The sequence below is a fragment of the Pelodiscus sinensis genome, chromosome 4, assembly GCF_052426305.1.
Source record: "Pelodiscus sinensis isolate ZL-2025 chromosome 4, ASM5242630v1, whole genome shotgun sequence".
NCBI lineage: Eukaryota > Metazoa > Chordata > Testudines > Trionychidae > Pelodiscus > Pelodiscus sinensis.
Genome location: NC_143055.1, coordinates 136,563,609 through 136,585,457, shown reverse-complemented (window position 1 = coordinate 136,585,457; position 21,849 = coordinate 136,563,609). Strand labels below are relative to the sequence as shown.

Sequence of the window (21,849 nt, the reverse complement as noted above, 5' to 3'; positions counted from 1 at the left end):
AAGTCTAAGGAGGAGAAGTTTGTTAAGTAGAAGAAGCATAGAAGTGTTTAGATTTATTCTTGTGAAAGGGTTTAGATTTAGTGTTATCAAGCTTGAGAAGTGTTTAGATTTATAATTATTATTATTATTATTATTATTTGTTAGGATTGTTTAATTATAAATCTAAACATTCTTGCCCCTCTAGAATATAATTGGTTAGGAATGTAATATTAGGTCATGTATCTTCAAACTGTTAAAAATATACTACTATGTAGCCAGAAACAGCTCCCCTCGCTGTGCGCCAGGGAACGCTCAAACTTACTGTTACACAATTGACAACCGTTCTCTTCAAAGCATTGTGAAGCACTTAACCCTAATCGCAAAGTGAAGCATTGTAACTATAACAGTAACTAACTCAGCGCTCAGAGAGAGAATGTTTTAAGAAATGCCACCCAGAAACTTTTGTAACTTTTTGTAACTACAACTCTTGTATTATTATGCAAAATACTGTATGGGAAACATTAATTAGGGAATGTACATAAGAGAGAGAGTGCTTGGACGATGAATGAATAGTTGTGAGAGGTGCCAGCCTGAGAATGCAGCAACAAAGGGCTGAAGAAGGCGTCAGGTGCCAGTGCAATTGGCTCCCCGTAGCCGTTTCTAACACACACATGAGCCGCTCTGATTTGGCTTCTAACACTTTTAGCTGCTCGGTTCTGCAAGCGCGGAGAGGAAGCCGCGTCCGATAGATGGAGGTTCTCCGCGACACATTTGGCAGCCTGGACCCCCTGCCTCTGGTCCAAAGAGTCTCAACCAACCCCCGACCCCATGACCCTTGTTCTCAGTGATTCCGCCAGCTGCTTGGTGCCTTTAGTACCCGGCCCCGCTTGCAAAGTCCCCCCCCCAGCAGCATGACCCGAGAGCGAAACAAGAGACCCCCCCCCAGCAGCAAAACCCGAGAGCAGCGCGAAAGAACCCCCCCGGCATTGCGACCCGAGGGCGGCGCCAGAGACCCCCCCCAGCAGCAAGTCCCGAGGGTGGCGCCAGAGACCCTCCCCAGCAGCGTGACCCGAGAGCGAAGCCAGAGACCTCCCCCAGCAGAGTGACCCGAAAACGGTGCCAGAGACCCCCCCCCCAGCAGCAAGACCCGAGAGCGGCACCACAGACCCGCCCCCAGCAGTGCGACCCAAGAGTGGCGCCAGAGACCCTCCCCCCAGCAGCATCACCAGAGAACGGCGACAGAGATCTCCCCCCCCCCCCCAGCAGCACGACCTGAGATGGGAGCCAGAGGCCCCCCCCAGCAGCATCACCCGAGAGTGGCGCCAGAGACCCCCCCCAGCAGCATGAGATGAAAGTGGCGACAGAGACCCCACCCCCAAGGAGCGCGACCCGAGACCGGCGCCGGAGACCCCCCCAGAAGCATTACCCGAGAGTGGAGACAGAAACCCCACCCCCAGCACCGCTACCGGAGAGCGGCGCCAGAGACCTCCCCGAACAGCATCACCCGAGAGCGGCCCCAGACACCCACCCAGCAGCAAAACCCGAGAGAGGTGCCAGAGACCCCCCGCAGCAGCATCACCTGATAGCGGGGCCAGTGACACCCCCCGTCTGCAGCATGACCGGAGGGAGGCTCCAGAGACCACCCCCAGTAGTGCGACCCGAGAGCGGCGCCAGAGACCTCCCCCCAGCAGCGCGACCCGAGAGTGGAGACAGAGACCCCACCCCCAGCACCACTACCGAGAGCGGCACCAGAGACCCCCCCAACAGCGCGACCCGAAAGCGGTAACAGAGACCCCCCCCCCAGCAGCACGACCGGAGAGCGAAGCCAGAGACCCCCCCAGCAGCATGATCCCAAGGAGGCGCCAGAGACCCCCCCCAGTAGCGCGACTCGAGAGCGGCACCAGAGATTCCCCGCAGCAGCATAACCCGAGAGAGGCGACAGACTCCCTCCCAGCAGCACGACCTGAGAGTGGCCCCAAAGACCCCTCCCCCCCAGCAGCGAGACCCGAGAGCAGCGCTAGAGACACCCCCAAGCTGCACGACCTGAGAGCGGCACCAGAATCCCTCCCTGCAGCGAGATCCGAGAGCGGCGTGACTGAAGAGACCTCTCACTCACTAAGGTCTGTGGCTGTGGGAATTCTATCCTTTAGCCCTTCCCCCTCGCCTATGTATAGGGCCCTCTACAAGAACACTGAGTCAGTCAGCCATGACGCACCACCGCTCTCCCTTGGGCGACTGGCGTACCTGCAGAATTCCCGTTGGCTCCTGAGCCCTTAACCCGTGGAGATGCTCACCTGGAATGCCTGCACGTGAGCTATACAAGGACACGGCAGAAGCAGAGCAAGGACAAAGACACAGACAGAAACAGACAGACAGAACGTATTGGCCAATACGAGAGAGCAACAAGAGAGAAACACATGAGAGGCAGACGGAAACCTTACCGCCTTGCGTCTTCCTCCTCGAGCCAAGCGTCTGCTGAGAAGGACACCGTGTTCCAGAGAAATCAGCACCCCTGACAAACGGAAGCCCTGTTTCTCCCACTACCAAGGAATCACCTCGCGAACCTCCGCTCGGACTCGCTGTCTAAGCAAACCTGACTTCCCTTCCTAGACCCGAGTGGGCCGTAAGCCGAGAGATTTCCAGACCCGACACTTATCTCCCTGTCAGCGATGGCTGCTCCGCTCCCAGCAGGACGGTTCTCGCCTCGCTTCGACCAAGCTCCCGAGCTCGCTGTTCTCGTTTCCGTTCCATCCCCAGACGGGAGGACACCGGGAGGGTTGACTTCTTATCGCTCGCTACCGAACACAGCTGAGGGGAAAAAACAAACAAACAAACTTAGCTTTTCAGTCCGCAAGGACGCGGCATCGCTTCTCCTCCCACCATCGCACCGCTGCCTCCCACCATCGGCCACCCCCTCCCGCTGCCACTCCAGGAACTCGGAGAGAACGGAGGCCTTGAATATCTATCCACGCACTGTTGAACCGCCTACTGCCCCTTCACCAGTCCCCAAGCCACCAGGCTCCGTGCCCCAGCAGGAAGCTCTCTGCCTCAGAAGAAACATACTGCCAGGACGCTTGAAGATTTCAAAGCACGCAGCTCTTACTCACACAGAGCCATGGGAAGGCCGAACGCTGAGGACCCTTCACGTGTTCCGAGAATCACGTCCAGGCAGCTCAAGTCCATCTCGGACGGTATCTTCTCAGCCCACTGCCCAGCCAGTTTCCCAGCTGTTACCCAGTCTGGAGCCAGCAAAGCCCTCGGGCAGGAGTGACAGCAAAGGGCTAGGACCCAGAAGCCGTGTCCAGGGGTCAGTCTGGAGTGCTGTACAAAGCCCAGGACCATCCACATATCCTGTGTGGTGCAACCTGCTGAGTGGAGACAAAGGCTCAGGGCTGCTCTCATACCCTGATCAGACACTTTATTGAATGTGGTACAGGGAAAAGGTGGACTGATGGCTCCCATGAATGGGCGTGCAGACTGGAGTGAGGAAGGGCCCCGGGATAAGAATATGGATGGGGGTGCAGGCTGGGGGGAGGAAGGGCCCCGGGATAAGCATATGGACGGGGGTGCAGGCTGGGGAGAGGAAGGGCCCCGGGATAAGAGTATGGACGGGGTGCAGGCTGGGGTGAGGAAGCAGGAGGGGAGAGGGCTGTGCGGAGCCTGGAGTGCGGGATGAGGGGGCTGGGGGCAGGAGGGGAGAGGGCTGTGCGGAGCCTGGAGTGCGGGATGAGGGGGCCGGGGGCAGGAGGGGAGAGGGCTGCGCGGAGCCTGGTGTGTGGGATGAGGGGGCCATGGGCAGGAGGGGAGAGGGCTGCGCGGAGCCTGGAAATAACGAGCTTCTTACTTTGCCTGCTGTCAAAGGGCAAGACTGGGGCCACGTGGCGTGCGGAGCAGGGACAGCAGCTGGGGGCGATGGAATTACACGTGCATTACCCGCAATGACCACCGAGCGGCACTGTGGAGGCGCTACGGAATTACACGTGCATTACCCGCAATGACCACCGAGCGGCACTGTGGAGGCGCTTCGGAATTACACGTGCATTACCTGCAATGACCACCGAGCGGCACTGTGGGGGCGCTACGGAATTACACGTGCATTACCCGCAATGACCACCGAGCGGCACTGTGGAGGCGCTACGGAATTACACGTGCATTACCCGCAATGACCACCGAGCGGCACTGTGGAGGCGCTTCGGAATTACACGTGCATTACCCGCAATGACCACCGAGCGGCACTGTGGAGGCGCTACGGAATTACACGTGCATTACCCGCAATGACCACCGAGCGGCACTGTGGAGGCGCTACGGAATTACACGTGCATTACCCGCAATGACCACCGAGCGGCACTGTGGGGGCGCTACGGAATTACACGTGCATTACCGCCGGTGACTACCGAGCGGCACTGTTGCTCTGCTAAGGGCCGTTATTTCCAAATAAAAAAGATTGTCCTTAGGGTAGAAATGCCCCATTCCGAACTAAGACCCTCTGAGCATAGACACTGAATCCATGTCACACAGGAAATGGTATTTCAATGGAAATGTTCCACAGCACAAGCCTTACAAAGTACGTACTCCCCGCAGTCACTCCCAATGGAGTCCCGGGAAGCACTGGGGAGTAACTAACAGCACCTCTATAAGACGTTGAAAATAACGGGCTTGCCTTGTGGATGCTCACGTTATCACTTTTCTAAAGTGATGTATTTCAGAATAACAGGCTTCTTATTTTTTGTGACATGAGAGTTTATTGTTCCAGAATAATGCCATTGTAGAAATTGCTCTTTTTAAATAGCAATATTGTGGGTGCTCCACTGTCGCTATTTACAAATAGCTCCTTCCTAGGGCCATTAAAGTAATTACGCTCTAGTGTTTCCTGGAGCTCTAAATCAAGGTAGCACAGCCACTTTAGGGAAGCCTGCCTCAGAGTAATTAAAACCAGCCAAAGTATCTGAGAAGCCTTGTATTCTGAAATAGAACATGCTATTCTGAAATTGTAATGGGGAAATGCTAAAACAAGTGTGTAGTGTAGACATACTTTGACTCAAAGTAGCATGTCCTTACTAAGGGAGCCTACCTCTCACAAATTTTGATGCTTCCCTGTTGTGGGAACACTCTATTTTGAAAAATATTTTCAAATACTTTAACCCCCAAAACACCTTATTTGAAATAATTCCCCAGTGTGAACATAGCCAAACATTACAGCTACAATGTAATGCTTGGCTATTTCCATAGATCCAAGAATCCCAAAATATCAATCCATGCTTTTCTTTCTTCTATTAATAAACCTTTAGATTCTAAAGGATTGGCCCTGCGTGATCTTGTGGGTAAGATCCAAAGTGTAAACTGACCGGGGATTTGTGGCTGGTTCTTTGGGACCGGAAAGACCCGTTCGGGGAAGGTGAGATTGGGTTCTACAACCCCCTCGCCTGTGTGCAGGCCCGGGGCTAATTGTGGCACAGGGAGAGCTGGGGTGTCTGAGGGGTTTTGCTCCTGAGGCTTCTGGCTGGCCACATTGGCAGCTAAAGCACTCAGTGTGACCGGTTTATGGCCTATTTGGGAAAGGCTTCCAGTCTGGGGCTGTAAGGAGCCCCGAGTTTTGAGCAATTCGCCCTGAGCGGACGCCCTCAGCTGTGCCAAGACCTGGCCCGGTCCGTCACAGCCACCTTCCCAGCTCACCTCAACCCTCACCGTACCTTCTCCCCAGTCATCTTTCAACACATAAGGACCCCCTCACCCACCCTCCTCTTCCTCCCTAACGGCCCCCAGCCCAACACGCTCTTGATCAAACAAGTTTTTCCGACACTGATCAACCTCATTCCATGAGGAATAAGCCCTCCATTGTTTCAATTGTTTCCATTTTCTTTTGAAATAATGCAATTGCTGTGTGGATGCTACTGTTGTTCTGCCAGAATAATGTCCCTTATTCCAGAAAAATGGTACAGTGTAGACACACCCTTAGGGTATGTCTACACTGCAGCACTAATTCAAACTAAGCTAATTCGAATTAGTGCATCTAGACCTAAAAACTAATTCGAATTAGCATTTTGCTAATTGGAAATAGCGTATCCACATTGAGTGGACCCTGAACCGAAGTTAAGGCTGGCCAGAACCAGTGCCTGCAGGGCATCAGGTTAGGACTTAGAGTGTGGAGCTGCTGCCTCCGTCTAGCCGAGGGTTGTGTTTAAAGGAACCCGACCCCCACCCCGGACAGACAGTTCTCAGGGTTCCCCACTTGCTTGTCTACCTCGATAAGGGACAGCAAAGCGGTCCTGTCTTGGAGTGCCCACACTCGGCACATCAAAGCACTTGGCCATCAGCCCGGCTGCACTTGCCGCAGGCTGCCATCCAAGGGGATCAATTGGGAGGCTGTCAGGATCCAGGAGGCCCTGCAGGAGAGCTTCCACCCCGAGGAGCCCGCAGAGCCAGCCCAGTCCTCCCCATCAGGGGCTCATGCCCCATTCCTCCCTAACCTCCTTCCACTTACCCTTCCCTAGCCCCCTTCCTGATGTAAAAAATAAATGACACGTGTGTTGTTAAATAAAGAGAGTTTCTATTTTTGAAAACTCAGGGGTGGGGATTAACCTCTGGGGAGACTGGTAAAAGGTGGTGGCAGAGGGGAAGAGAGAGGGGAGGTGGAAACCTGGGAGGAGGGAGCTGGAAGGGGGAAGCCAGGGGAAGGAGGGGAAGTATAAAACTATGGTACGCCATATCTTCAGTACTGTGTACAGATGTGGTCTCCTCACCTCAAAAAAGATATTTTGGCCTTGGAAAGGGTTCAGAAAAGGGCAACTACAATGATTAGGGGTTTGGAGCAGGTCCCATATGAAGAGAGGCTAAAGAGACTAGGACTTTTCAGCTTAGAAAAGAGGAGACTGAGGGGGATATGACAGAGGTCTATAAAATCATGAGTGGTGTGGAGAGGGTGAATATAGAAAAGTTCTTTACTAGTTCCCATAATATAAGAACTAGAGGACACCAAATGAAATTAATGGGTAGCAGGTTTAAACCTAATACAAGAAAGGTCTTCACACAGCGCACAGTCAACCTGTGGCACTCCTTGCCAGAGGATGCTGTGAAGGCTAGGACTAGAACAGAGTTTAAAAAAAAAACTAGATAAATTCATGGAGGTTAGGTCCATAAAAGGCTATTAGCCTGGGGGAAGGAAGAAATGGTTGCCCTGGCCTCTGTTTGTCAAAGGCTGGAGATGGATGGCAGGAGACAAATTGCTTGATCATTGTCTTCGGTCCACCCCTTCTGGGGCACCTGGCACTGGCCACTGTTGGCAGACAGGCTACTGGGCTAGATGGCCCTTTGGTCTGACCCAGTATAGCCATTCTTATGTTCTTATCAGTATCAGAAGTGCACCGATGGATACGGAGCACGCAGCTCCGCGGGATCTGGTGCTTCTGGGGCGATGACTTAAAAGCCAGCTCCCCACGCGCACAGACTCTCACCTCCCCCCAGCCCTTGCTGACTCTGTATTAGAGACAGCAAGGGGGAGGGAAGCGTGTGTAGTTGTCAGGATTAACCGATAAGCCCAGGCTTATCAGTTAATCGTATACACGACTATACGCTAACATCCCATTCACCGAGTGTCACTGTTAACATTTCTGTAACGCAGTAAGTGCATTGCCGGGAGCAGGTACGCCTTGAGAGGCCTCCAAGCTTACCCAGTACATGGAGAGACCTTTTTTCAAAGGCCCAGCTTCTGATGGGTTTGGTCCTCCTTCTGGGATGCCACCGGATGTGGTGGGATTTCACTGAGACTACTTGCTCCACTAGCCTTGGCTGCCTCTCCCTGTTTTGCTGACTTAGGCTCTCTGGCCTCTGGGAGCCCACGCAGGTTGGGAAGCACCAAGTGTAGAAACACAGAGTCTGGAAACAGCTCTATACGGTAAGGCTTAGCTAGAAAATCGCCCAGCACTCAATTGCAGTTCCCCTCCGGAAAGTACACCCAAAATAATATTATCTGACGCGGGAGAGAAATCACTACAATGCAAGCGCATACGTTTGCCCATCCCCTCAATGAGGAGTAACATACGCACAACTTCTCCCGCTCCCCTCCTGCTGTTAGAAATTACACAAACTACATTTGTTTGATTAAAATCTAGCTTTTACAGTTGAGAGATTGCTGTCGTTTATCAAAACAAAATAAAGCACGCATACCGTGTATGGGTGTAGGCATGCATGGAGGAAGGGCAGCGTTAGGAGTGCAGGTTGCCATGGGATGTGGGTGTAGAAAGGAAGAGAAGGGGGGTGGGACCCAATGGATGGGAGCATGGATTGGAAGGGTCTGGAGTGTGGGATGGCTTGGGATGGGGGCTTGCTGAGGAGGAAGAGGAGAGTGGTTGAGGGAGTCCTTACGTGTGGAAGGAGGCCTGGGGGGAAGGTAGTGATGGGGGTCACATGGCAGGCGGGATGGAAGTGTGTGGGGAGGGACTGTGGGTTGGGAAGGAAAGAAACGGGGTTTAAGGGTCCTATAGATGGGGGAAAGGTAGGGATAGGGATAGACTGCGGGATGGGGGAGTGTTCTAGGGAGGAAAAAGAGGGGCTGATGGGCCCCGTGAAGGGAGGGATGCTCTGGGGTTGCAGGTTGCTCTGAGTCTGTGGAGAGAAGAAGGGAAACTGAGGGACACCAGGACTAGGGGGTATGGGCTAGGGAAGAGCACTGGTGGGGGACCAGCTTGTGTGAGGGGGATGTTGAAATGTACTGCGGGAGTGGAACCTCCGCTCGGACTCGCTGTCTCAGCAAACGTGACTTCCCTTCCTAGACCCGAGTGGGCCGTAAGCCGAGAGATTTCCAGACCCGATACTTATCTCCCGGTCAGCGATGGCTGCTCCGCTCCCAGCTGGAAGGTTTTCGCCTCGCTTCGACCAAGCTCCCGAGCTCGCCGTTCTCGTTTCCGTTCCATCCCCAGACGGGAGGACATCGGGAGGGTTGACTTCTTATCGCTCGCTACCGAACACAGCAGAGGGGAAAAAACAAACAAACAACTTAGCTTTTCAGTCCGCAAGGACGCGGCATCGCTTCTCCTCCCACCATCGCACCGCAGCCTCCCACCATCGGCCACCCCCTGCCGCTGCCACTCCAGGAACGGGGAGAGAACGGAGGCCTTGAATCTCTATCCACGCTCTGTTGAACCGCCTACTGCCCCTTCACCAGTCCCCAAGCCACCAGGCTCCGTGCCCCAGCAGGAAGCTCTCTGCCTCAGAAGAAACATACTGCCAGGACGCTTGAAGATTTCAAAGCACGCACCTCTTACTCACACAGAGCCATGGGAAGGCCGAACACTGAGGACCCTTCACGTGTTCCGAGAATCACGTCCAGGCAGCTCAAGTCCATCTCGGGCGGTTTCTTCTCCGCCCGCGGCCCCGCACTGATTCCTCTGCAAGGGCGGCAGAAAAAGCGCAGCGTGAGCTCTCACTCACTAAGGTCTGTGGCTGCGGGAATTCTTGCCTTTAGCCCCATGGTCACCAACCAATAGAGCCTCAACATCTACCGGTAGATCGTGATCTAAGAGTAGCTCTTCAGCCCTCTCTGAACTGCGTGCGTGCGCAGTACATTTACATTAGATTTCCTCATTTGAGGAGCAGCTACTCACCGAGCAACAACACAGGTGTGTAGCTGCAAGGAATGGTGGGAGCTGGGAGGTCTGGAGGGCTGAAACACCCCAGCCAGCTGACTGTGGCTTTCAGCAGAAAGACGCTGCCCCGCGCTCCAGCTGATCGGCGGCTTCTCCTCTGCCCCTGCCCACGTGGAGCTTGGTGCACCCTGGCTGAGCGCCACGACCAGCTCTCCGGGCAGCCGCTTCTCTTCACTCCAGCCTGGCTGCCCTGCGGTCAGTCCGGAGGGAGCGCGGGTCGGAGGCTTCCCTCCGTGGCTGGTGTAGGGAACTCCCTGCCCCCAACCTTGTTTCCTCTCCTCTGCCCCAAACCTGTCCCCCGCCCTCCTGGCCCCGTTCCCTCTCCCTTGCCCCCCCCCACCCCTTGCTGGGCCTTGATGCAGTCACTGGCACAAGGGAAGGGGTGTATGTATGGGTCAGGGCTCCAACTCAGAAACTGCCACACCTGGCCATGGAGGTGTGGGGGTGGTGGACACTACTTCCATGGTGTGGGGAGGGTAACACACCGGGCCCTTCCCCGAGAGGTCACTGAGCATGTGCGGGAGGTATATCCAGTGCTCTGTGTAAGTGGCTACAAGGAGTTTGTGTGGGGTGGGGGAATACAGAGCGCTGCCTCTCCTGGACTGTGCCCTATTTTTACCTAGTCTAGAGGTAAAAATAGGGTACAGCATGGCTTCCTTGCGTGGGAAAGGGGGAAGATCCCTGCTTCAATTGGTGGAAATACACACAGGGTAGAGCCCCAGCTGGCCATCAAGGGTTGCTGCTAGAAATGGAGTCAATTAAACCATTACCCAATAAGCGGGGGTTTGTCAGTTAACTATCAGCTACATCCAATTCCCCCTCACGCGACTCTGCAAGTCAATTTTTTAGCAGGCTAGCTGACTCACTCCTGGCTCGGGCCAGGCCCTGGCAACTACCCCCACTGTGGCTCTGCATTAGAAACACTTCAAGTGCCAGCGTGCAGGCAGGCTGGATTTAAATGCAGAGCAACAGCAGTGGTAGCTGCCGGGACCTGGCACGAGCTGGGACTGAGCCAGCTTGCCTGCCCACTGGCTCCTGAGCTCTTTGAAATGCAGAGTGGCAGCAGGGGTAGCTGTGGGAACCCTGTACAAGCTGGGACTGAGCCAGCGTGCCTACCCCCTGGCTCCCAAAATACTTTCAATGCGGAGCTGCTTATTGGTTAATTCTGTAAATGACAAAAAAAAAAATGTGTTAGCTGCACAATTACTAACCTTCCTCATCAGCGATGATCTAGATCAGGGCAGGGAACCTAAGGCTCTGGAGCCAGATCTAGCCCCTGAAGCTTGGGGCTCCCCCCAGCATTGGGAAGCCCACAGTGCGGGGGGTGGGGGGTTGTTTGTGGGTTGGTTGGTTTCTCACTTGTGTGTTGCCCCTGCCTGATCTTTCTGTGGGTCAGAGGCCTAGATCCAAAAAAGGTTGCCCAGCCCTGATCTAGATCATGTTTGGTCCTGCCTTAAGGGCAGGGGGCTGGACCTGATGACCTCTCAATGTCCCTTCCAGTTCTAGTGTTCTAGGATTCTATGAGCAGGATTGTGACCTTATACTGTAAATTCTTCTGGGCAGAGATTTAGGCCAAGTCTACACTACAGCTGGAAGGTTGGCTTCCGGTATGGAATTGCAGCCACATAAAAATGTAGCTGGAGTCGACATACTTTAAGCTGAGCTTGGCACCATCTCTACAGCAGGAGGTCCAGGGGAGAAGTCCCGTCAACTTCTTACACTCCTCGCAACAGGAGGGGGTACCTGTGCCAACAGGGCCCTTCTTAGCATTTGATTTAGTGGGTCTTTACTAGACCTGCTATATTGAACCCCAGAAGCTCGATCGCCAGCCTGCTGATCCTTCAGTAACTGGAGATATGGTCTTTCTACGTGTATGTATTAGGCACTGGTACACTGAGGGTTTTATCTCAGCCAGGACCTCTAGATGCTACTGTACAGTGCTGGTAATACACTTATTTAGACAGACATACAATTCATCAGGCTAAGTTTTACTTTCTTAAATATTTCTAACAATGCATCACATTATTTAAAAATAGCCTTATAATGGGGAGTGGGATATAAAGACTCAGTAACAGAGGCTGCAAGAAATAGTTTAAAAAAATATTAGTAGTGCTAATACACTTTTGGGTTCCTCGGCTTTTAGGGATAGGATTTTCAGAATCACTCGGGATTGGCAGATCTCTGTTGTTCACCCAGGCAAGAGCTGGGTTGAAATCTTGGCCCCATTTACATGAAGGATCAAACAGCCAGTGGAAATGTTTTGTTTGTTTTTCTTCCCTCTTTTCAAAACACAGGCATTGACAGGAGTCACAAATATATTTTAAAGTTGAAAAATCAGATGGCATCTATTGTGGTAATTCCACCTCCCTGTTCCTTTTCACCATTCTCCTGCTTATTCATCCAAGGATCATGTTTGCTGCCTTAGTTACAGCACCACATGGGGAGCGCCTGGTCAGCTGCTTTCCATCATGACCCCTAAGTCCTATTCTGAGACACTGTTTCCCAGGATGTAGTCTTCTCTCCCGTGTGCTATATTCTTGGTTTATGACCTGAGAGCTAGCCACCTTACCATAAGATACAGATTTCTCTGTACCTCTGATTTGCCCTTAGCACCATTTACTGCTCTATCAACGTATGCAACCGCTCCTAACTTTACTAACAATGATTTTATGCAGAACTAGACACTGCAGCCAGGCGCCACAGAAGTCCTGCAAAGTCGCTACATAAGCATCCAAAAGGCACCCAAATGTCCCTGTACGAAATCTCCCCAGGATTCAACAGAGATCACACATACCTGTGCCAAGAGGACGCTCCTAGCCGCTGCCTAGGAAGCAGCAGGACGCCGGGAACTCCCTCCCTGGTGGAGTCTATTGCATTATCCCTGACCTGCTCCGCTAGCGTTGCCCAGCTGGTAGGGGATTGGCAAGAGGTTTCTGGCTGTCCTGGTTAAAGGGGGCGGGGCGGGGATCCATAGGACCATAGAGCTGGCAGAGACCTCGGGAGTCATCAAGTCCAGCCCCCTGCCCCAGGCAGGGCCAATCCCCACTCAGTCAACCCAGCCAGGGTGCGCTCTGTTTCCTAGCCGGCCACGGGGCTGGGGCTCCGCTCCCCCGGCGGACGCCAAAGGGCGCCCTGGGCAGGGCGCTGGAACATTTGTGGGGTGTGAGCGCCCCCGACCCCGCCTGTAAACCCCGGGGCGCGATCGCAGCCGGGCAGCAGCAGCCTCGTCTCCAGCCCCCGGAGGCGGCCGGCTCGCTCTGCCCCGCGCGGTCTGGCGGCGGCCGGGCCGGGCCGGCTCCTCCCCCGGCGGGGCGGGGCGGGGCGGCGCTGCCTCTCCCGGAGCCGGCCGGGCGCCGCGCATGGCGCTGGCGGCGAGCGGGGGCTGCGCCGAGCGCCCCGCGGCCCGGCCCGGCCCGACCCTGGCCATGGCCGAGCCCGAGCCCCCCGCGGCGGCGCGGCGCTGGCGAGACGCCGCCCTGCGCGCTCGGGAGCTGCGGTGCAGCCTGCGGCAGCTCAGCCTGGGCCCCCGCGCGGAGCCGGAGCCGGAGCCGGAGGGGCCGCGCCCCGGGCCGGGCGAGCCGGCGGCGCTGAGCCTGAGCGGCTGCGGCCTGGAGGAGCTGCCCGAGGGGCTGGGCGCCGCGCTGGGCGGGCTGCGCGTCCTCAGCCTGCGCAGGAACCGCCTGGCCCGCCTGCCCGCCGCGCTGCGCCACCTGGGCCGCCTGGCCGAGCTCGACCTGAGCCACAACCGGCTGGGCGGGCTCGGGGACGGCGAGGCGCTGGCGCCGCTGCGGGAGCTGCGCAAGCTGAGCCTGAGCCACAACCAGCTGGGCGCGGACGGCGCGGCGCTGCCCGGGCGGCTGGGCGCGCTGCCGCAGCTGGAGGAGCTGGACCTGAGCTTCAACCGCCTGCGCCGCCTTCCCGAGGCCCTGGGCCGCCTGCAGCGCCTGCGCTCGCTCGACGTGGACCACAACCAGCTGCCCGCCTTCCCGGCGCCGCTGCTGGAGCTGGGCGCGCTGGAGGAGCTGGACTGTTCGGGCAACCGGCAGCTGCGGGCGCTGCCCGAGGGCATCGCCGCCCTGCGCCGCCTGAAGATCCTGTGGCTGAGTGGCACGGGGCTGGGCGCGCTCCCCGAGGGGCTGTGCCAGCTGCCGGCCTTGGAGAGCCTCATGCTGGACGGCAACCAGCTGCGGGCCCTGCCCCCCGGCTTTGGCCGCCTGCACCGCCTCAAGATGCTGAACCTCTCCTCCAACCTGCTGGGGGAGTTCCCGGAGGCCGTGCTGGCCCTGCCCAGCGTGGAGGAGCTCTACCTGAGCCGCAACCAGCTCGCCCTGCTGCCTGCCCACCTCTGCCAGCTGCGCCAGCTCCGCGCCCTCTGGCTGGACAACAACCGCATCCGCTACTTGCCTGACTCCATCGTGCAGCTCCACAGCCTGGAGGAGCTCGTGCTGCAGGGCAACCAGATCGCCATCCTGCCCGAGGGCTTTGGGCAGCTCTCCCGGGTCAGCCTCTGGAAGATCAAGGACAACCCGCTCATCCAGCCGCCCTATGAGGTTTGCATGAAGGGCATCCCCTACATTGCCGCTTACCAGCAGGAGCTAGCACACTCCCAGCCTGCACTTAAGCCCCGGCTCAAGCTGGTCCTCATGGGCCTGAAGGATGCTGGGAAGACCCTGCTGAGAAAGTGCCTGATGCAGGAGGAGAGGCAGAGAGACTCTCAATTGGCTGCAGCCGGCAAAGATGCTGGGAGAACCCAGCCCAGAGGATACTCCATGCAGCAGCGAGACATCAACCTGGGCCTGGCTCCTGAAAGGGTTGGAAAAATACAGCAAGGCCATTGCCTCATTACTGAGCCCCGAGATGCTGTGTCTCCAAAAGACTCCTCGCTAGGACCTGCCTCTGTCGAGCAGCAGGACCCGCTGCTGTCCCCGTCCCTCAGAGTTGCTGGAAAAACCACGCTAGAGGATTGTTCTACTGAGCACCAGGATGTCTGCCCATCTCCATCCCCACCAGTTAATGGGGAAGCCCAGACAGGACACTTCCCCATGCTGCTGGACTGTCACGCCCCCCTCAGGCCACTGGTAGCAGGGCTGCCAGGCACCAGCCAGGGCATTGAGGTGACAGACTGGACAGCAGATGCAGAGAGGGGTCTGACCTTCATTGTATACGAGCTGGCTGGGGACCCGAGCTATGATGTGATCCAGTCCTTCTTCCTCTCTCCTGGAGCCCTGTATGTGCTGGTGGTGAATCTGAGTGCCTACACCCCCCATCGCTTCTACTCCTCAGTGGGCTACTTCCTGCACTGGCTAGGTGCCAAAGTGCCCCATGCTGTAGTGTGCATGGTGGGCACCCATGCTGACCTGTGTGCTGAGCGGGAGCTGGAGGAGAAGTGCCTGGACATCCACCACCAAATTGCCCTGCAGGAGAAGCGGGATGCTGAGGGACTCCAGCACTTGGCCCAGCAGGTGGACGAAGCCCTAGGGCAGGACTTTGACCTGCGTTGCTCCAGCCCCCACACTGCCTTTCATGGGGTTTCAGACAAGAACCTGCGGCGCAAGAAGGCCCAGTTCCAGTATCTGCTAAACCACCGCCTGCAGATCCTTTCACCGGTGCTGCCCATCAGCTGCCAGGACAACGACCACGTGTGCCGCCTGCGGGAGAAGCTACTGTCAGTAGCTGAGCATCGGGACATCTTCCCAAACTTGCACCGGGTGCTACCCAAATCCTGGCAGGTGCTGGAAGAGCTGCACTTCCAGCCACAGGCTCAACAACTGTGGCTCAGCTGGTGGGATTCAGCGCGTCTGGGCTTGCAGGCGGGTCTGACTGAGGACCGACTCCAGAGTGCCCTGTCCTATCTGCATGAAAGTGGAAAGCTGCTGTACTTTGAGGAGCATCTGACTCTGCGGGAATACGTATTCCACAATCTGCCCAGGCTCATTGACATTCTCAACGTCTTCTGCCAGCGGGATGCCACGGTGCTGCTCCGGAAGCTGCTCCGTGACACCCAGACAGACGAGCTGAAAGCCACCCAGCTCCACCACTATGTGGAAGGGTTCCTGCTGTATGGGCTCCTTCCTGCCCATGTTATCCGCTTGCTTCTCAAGCCCCATATCCAGAGCAGGGAGGACCTGCTGCTTATCCTGGAGCTGCTGGAGAAAATGGGGCTCTGCTACTGTATCAATAAGCCCAAATGCAAACCCCTGAATGGGGCTGCTGCCTGGTACAAGTTCCCTTGCTATGTGAAGAACGAGGTGCCCCACGCAGAAGCCTGGATTAATGGGACCAACCTGAGTGGACAGTCCCTTGTCATTGAACAGCTGCAGATTGAATACATCTTCCCCTTCATCTTCCCCCCCGGGTTATTCGCCCGCTACAGTGTCCAGATTAACAGCCACGTGGTTCAGCGGTCCGATGGCAAATACCAGATTTATGCCTACAGGGGGAAGGTGCCTGTCGTGGTGAGTTACAGGCCTGCTAGGGGCACTCTCCAACCAGATACTCTATCTATTGCTAGTCACGCATCTCTACCAAATATATGGACAGCCTGGCAAGCTATAACCCCCTTAGTGGAAGAACTGAATGTACTGCTGCACGAGTGGCCAGGTCTGTACTATACTGTGCACGTCCTCTGTTCCAAGTGCCTTAAAAGAGGATCGCCGAACCCGCATGCGTTTCCAGGTAAGGTGGGAGTCCACTCTGCTTTAGCAGCCCTTACGTAATGTAACTATCGCCCCCTCTTCCAGGGCATTGGGTTTCAAAGTTGTCTGGTTTTGTGGGTAACTTCTTTTGGATAGTACCTTTCTTAACCTGATTCGGTCCCTTCCCTACACTACAGTGCGTGACTACCTGGGAGAACATAAGTGTGACCTGAAGGGGAAAGGCTCAAAATAAGCTTAATTGGAGATGGGTGCTGTTACATGGCAATATTCTCCCCGCCCCATGCCCGTTCTAACTGTATACTCTATTTTTGTCCCTTAGTGTAGAGTCTGCACATGGAGTAAGACTTAACCCCCAAGTTACTTGAGTTCCTCACTTCCCATTTTTCTGTTAATTTTTTATTGTTTCGCCTTCTCTTTGGGGCTGTCTGTAAGTCAGTCATGTTTGAATTTACATACTCAGAAAACCAAAAAGAATTTATGAAACAGCTATTTGGAATGCAGAGGTTTGTGTTTGTCTAAAAAAGCCTTCAGAACGTCTCAAATTCCTGTCTAGATCTAGGAGGAAAAGTTACTTCCTGAATACGGGAGGGTGTTTTATCTTCCGTTAAATAGCTCTGCAGACCACCTGGAAGTGGGTCACAGACCTCAGTTTGAGTGCCAGTGTTTGGAGAAGAGCTCTGAAACTGTTTTAAAACAAATTTTCATTGATGCTTTATATGTGAAACTTTAAAAGCAATGTTTGAAAGAGGTGGTAGTTACCACAATGGTATGTTTTGTGGTAATGGAAATTTTCAGATGGCCTGTGGTTTGGATTCTGTTCCATTTAGTACGTATGCAGATGCTGCGATCTCAGTTTATAAAACTGTTGCCAACTTTGCTGTGATAGCCTCAGAGAGAACCAGAAAAAGATGTGTTAGCAATCAGTGCCTATGTTGGTGTAAAATCAAAACTAACTTATCAACTGTAAGTAATTAGCGCAGCAACATCTCCTATAATGGAGATCAAGTCTAGCATCTGGCAGGATTTACATAGCCTGTCACTGAGGGGGCTGTGTGTGGCTGGGTTGCCTTTTTCTTGCCTTATTTTAAACAATAGTTGCAGTAGCTGTTTTGTTCTAGTCTTGCATTCTTCTAAAGGATATTATTCCTCTTAATGGAGGAAAAGGTCAATCACTTCTAAATCTGTGCGCCCAGGCTTACTTTTATAGAACCACTGGGTGTTTAGGGTTTAGGCTGTGGACAGTCACAGTTCAAGCTGAATCAATTTGTTGAGTTAAGAGGATAGAAGATTAGCTGTAAAATGTAAGTAAACCATTAAGCTTTAGAGCTGTTTGTTAAATGTGTCCAGGTTTTCCATATTACTGAATGTTAGTTTTGGATAATGGGATACTAACTACTCTATTTTCCCCAAAGACTTCAATCAGATCTACAGGAAAAAGGCCAAAATGCCCACCTCAAACTGTACATACATACTATGGGTTCATGTTTTGTAGAGGAGGCCCAGCACCTGGGATGGCAATGTATTTTTGTTCTCTTTTTAATAAATCTATGTGAAATGTTACAAAGAGGGGAGAATTGGTCAAGCCCACAAGGGATTGGGGATGTTAAGTAATGATTAATTTACTAGTCGAGTAGTCGATGGCATGTCCATCGACTACTTGCTAGTTGAGAGGCACTTTTGCATTCCTCCTTTGAAATGTACAAGAGCCGCAGCGGGGGCTCTCGTGCATTTCAAAGTTTGAACCTGGCATTGAGCTTAGGATCACCTGGGGAGTCCCCAGCTGACCCCGGGCTCCACTCAGCGTTTCAAAGTGGCAGCGCTGCACTGAGCCCGGGTCACCTGGGGAGTCCTCAGCTGATCCCAGGCTCTAAGTGGTGTTGCCACCTTGAAATGCTGCACGGAGCCCAAACCAGCTTGGAGCCCGGGATCAGGTGAGGATTCCCCAGCTGACCCGGGCTCAGTGCAGCACTGCTGCTTTGAAATGCTGGGTGGAGCCTGGGATCAGCTGGGGAGTCCCCAGCTGACCCTGGGCTCTATGCAGTGCTGCTGCTTTTAAGTACCCCCCTATTGCCCCTCTTTACTGCCTCTTTCTAATAGAGGCAATGGGGGGGAGGGGAGCGACTAGTCGACTATCCTGTTGACTTTCCGATAACCATTTGCCTACTAGGGATGTAAGCAACTAATCGACTAGTTGACTAACTGATAAGCAAAAGCAATTGCAGCCAGGGAGGTTTAGGTTGGACATCAGGAAAAACTTCCTGCCTGTCAGGGTGGTTAAACACTGGAATAAGTTGCCTGGGGAGGCTGTGGAATCTCCATCCCTGGAGAGATTTAAGTGCAGGTCAGACAGTCACCTGTCAGGGATGAGCTAGATGGTGCTTGGTCCTGCCATGAGGCAGGGGACTGGATCAATGACCTCTCAAGGTCCTTTCAAGTTCTAGTGTTCTATGATAGTCAACACACTAGTCGACTAGTCCCTCCCCCTCTCCCCTGCCTCTATCAGGAAGTGGCAGCAAGGGGGGAAAAGAGGATGGGGCGCTGGGAGGAGCTGGCTTAAAAGCTGGTTCCCCTCAGCTCCAGCTCCGTGGAAGGGGCAGGGGCACAGCGGTGGCATTCCATCTTTGAAATGTACAAGAGTCCCTGCTGAGGCTCTTGTACATTTCAAAGTGGAAGTGCCACATGGAGCCTGGGGGCCAGTGGAGCTCCTCTTTGGCCCCAGGCTCCATGCAGCGTTTCAATCTTTGAAATGCACAAGAGCCCCTACATTTCAAAGGCAGAATGCTGTGCGGCACTTCCGCCTTGGAAATGTAGCAACAGCCCGCCCAGCTGTTGCTACATTTCAAAATGGAAGTGACCTTATCGAGTAATCAAATAGTCAATGGAAATTCCATCGACTATTCAGTTAGCTGATTCATCTAATTTTAACTTCCCTAAAGGCCACATTATCTATGGGAGAGAATGTCAGAAATACAGAGGGCAGTTAGGTCCCCAGATTTTGCAGGATGAGTTGATTATAAATCAGCAAGTAGGAAAGCTTGATTTAAATAATTGATTTTAGCCATGTTTTGCATTTGTACTTTTTAGAGGTTTTAAGTTGACTTTTCTTGGTAACTATTAAAACCTACTATTTGCAATGTAGTATCTTTACACTGCATTTGATGGTTCTTTTTGCTGATCGGGAGCTTATTCTAATCTATATACATTCATTTAAGCAATTAAATAGCTTAAGTTACTATGATTCATCTTAATGGTTTATGTTTTTGTGTTAGAAAATGGTGAATAATTTTTTTTTATTTACTAGATTAATTTCTTTTTTGTAATTTGTGAAACTGGATGGAAAATGTCATTTAATATATACAATTAGCATTTTTGTTAAATAAAGCTACTGTACAGTGCAAGATAGATAAGAAAATATGCAATTAAAATATACTTTAAATGCAAAACTACCGTTTTCATCAAGGGAAATATCTGTAGATAATTAATGGAACTAATTATTTCTGGTAACCATGTCTTTCAAGATTTTAGAGCTAACAGAATTTACCCTCCTATAGTTTATTCAGAAAAGTTATTTACTTGTTCCCATAATATAAGAACTAGGGGCCACCAAGTGAAATGAATGGGCAGCAGGTTTAAAACAAATAAAAGGAAGTTCTTCACGCAGCGCACAGTCAACCTGTGGAACTCCTTGCCTGAGGAGGTTGTGAAGGGTAGGACTATAACAGGATTTAAAAGAGAACTAGATAAATTCATGGAGGTTAAGTCCATTAATGGCTATTAGCCAGGATGAGTAAGGAATGGTGTCCCTAGCCTCTGTTTGTGGAGATGAATGGCAGGAGAGAGATGGATTGATCATTGCCTGTTCAGTTCATTCCCTCTGGAGTACTTGGTATTGTTCATTGTCGGCAGACAGGATATTGGCTGGATGGACTTTTGGTCTGACCCAGTATGGCTGTTATGTTATGTTCTTATTTCCTGCTTTTTCAACTCCAAGTTGGTTTTTGAATGAATTAGTCATTGAACTGAACTAGCTGAATAAACAGAAATGAAGCAAATATTCTCTTTGCTTCTGCAGAAGAGGCTACTGCTATCGAAAGCTGGCTTAGCTTTTTGGCAGGTGCTGGTTTCAGGTGCTTAGCCAAAGACTTCTACCAGTCTAGTAGTCTGACTTTCTTTAGAAATGAACAGCAAATACTAGTATTTTTATATTTAATTTAAATTCTTTTAGTAGGTTAGAATTAAATTTAGGCTTTAGCATAGATTACATTTAAAATTATGGCAATCTGAAATGGGTTTATTTTATAAAAGAAACCCAGATTTAAATCAAAAGAAAAGTTTGATTTAAATATGATTTTCTTAGGTTTTTTTTTTTAATCTGTATTTGTTCACTTTGTCAGATTGCATTGAAAGTCACTCAGGAGAGAAACTACCATTTTGCCACCTCTTCTTGGGATTGGGGTCCAAGTTATCCATGTTGAAGATGTCTCTGTTGAGCTGCTACTACAGGGAATGGAAAATGCCAACGGACTTGCTGCATATGTTGGCAGAAATCAAGTTACTTGTAAAAATAATGATACTTTTAAAACTTTAACTTGGTTAAAGTTACTGTGCCAGGCACATCATTGATTCCTTGATACTGTAAAACCTGAGAATTATGAACACTTTGGGAATGGAGGCTGTTTGTAACTGAAATATTTGTAACTCTGAGCCAAGATTGTGGTGTAAAAGTCTGAGATGGAGCCATGTTAGTCTGTAACTAAAAAAACCGTAAATAATAATAGTCCTGTAGCACCTTAGAGACTAACCAAAAAATATACACAGGCTGCTCTTGTATGTTTCAAAAGGAGAGAAGCAGCAGTTGGGATCGCGGGGGGGGGGGGGGGGGGGACGGACGGTTTCAATCCCCGCTCGCACCATTTCCCCACTGCCCTCTGCCTTCCCTGGCCCCCTACAGAGATGGTGTTGTGGGGTAGGGGAGTCAGCTTTTAAGCCAGCTCCCCCCAGCACCAGCTGCTGCTTTCCCTCTTGCTGCCCCTCTCTGATAGTGGCAGCAAGGGGCAGGGGAAGCGACTAGTCGTGTTTTTACCCCACTACCCAGTAAACATTTGTTTTATCAGGTAGTCAACTAGTCACTTACATCCCTAGTGGGCAGAGCCCATGAAAGCTCATGATACTATCTCTATATATTTTTGGTTAGTCTCTAAGGTGCTACAGGACCATTGTTTAAGTTTTTTTTTTTAACATTATGGTGGCTTGTTCAAAAGTTTACAACTGAACATTGACTTAATAGGGTTAAAAATTTACTATGCAGAGAAAAGTGCTGCTTTTAACCATCCTTCAATTAAACCATTTCCTTACCTTTTCAATTTGTCTTCCCTTTTCTGATGTTTACGTTTAACACAGTACTGTAGTATAACTGCTTTTTTTTCACTTGACTCTTCTGCTGCTGACTGCATACTATTGGTTCCAGATAAAGTGTGTGATTGACTGCTGTGTTTGCAACATCGGTGTTTGTAACGCTGAGGTTCTACTGTATTTTGGTTTTCTTCTTTGAGAGCTTGCTCAGTATGCATGCT

The 21,849-nt window shown here is 52.4% G+C and overlaps 1 protein-coding gene and 1 long non-coding RNA gene across 7 annotated transcripts in view; one reads left to right on the top strand and one right to left on the bottom strand.

Annotated features, from left to right (window-relative positions):
* Window positions 1–4,307: 4,307 nt before the first annotated feature.
* LOC149524591 (uncharacterized) lies at window positions 4,308–13,045 on the bottom strand. Its single transcript, XR_016349544.1, has 3 exons — window positions 12,415–13,045; window positions 9,233–9,362; window positions 4,308–8,932 (listed from the first exon to the last, which is right to left on the bottom strand). It is a non-coding gene; the product is annotated as an uncharacterized LOC149524591 (long non-coding RNA).
* MFHAS1 (multifunctional ROCO family signaling regulator 1) overlaps window positions 12,957–21,849 on the top strand; it is a 47,450-nt gene continuing 38,557 nt past the window's right edge. For 2 of the 6 annotated variants that reach the window (XM_075929195.2, XM_075929193.2), the window contains exon 1: window positions 12,958–16,295. In XM_075929195.2, the coding sequence (XP_075785310.2) occupies window positions 12,980–16,295 (3,316 nt within the window). In that variant the 5' untranslated portion in view covers window positions 12,958–12,979. Of the gene's footprint in view, window positions 16,296–20,670; window positions 21,109–21,849 lie in introns of those variants that run through there. The other 4 variants (XM_006112298.5, XM_075929191.2, XM_075929190.2 and 1 more) reach the window with 3 other exon arrangements.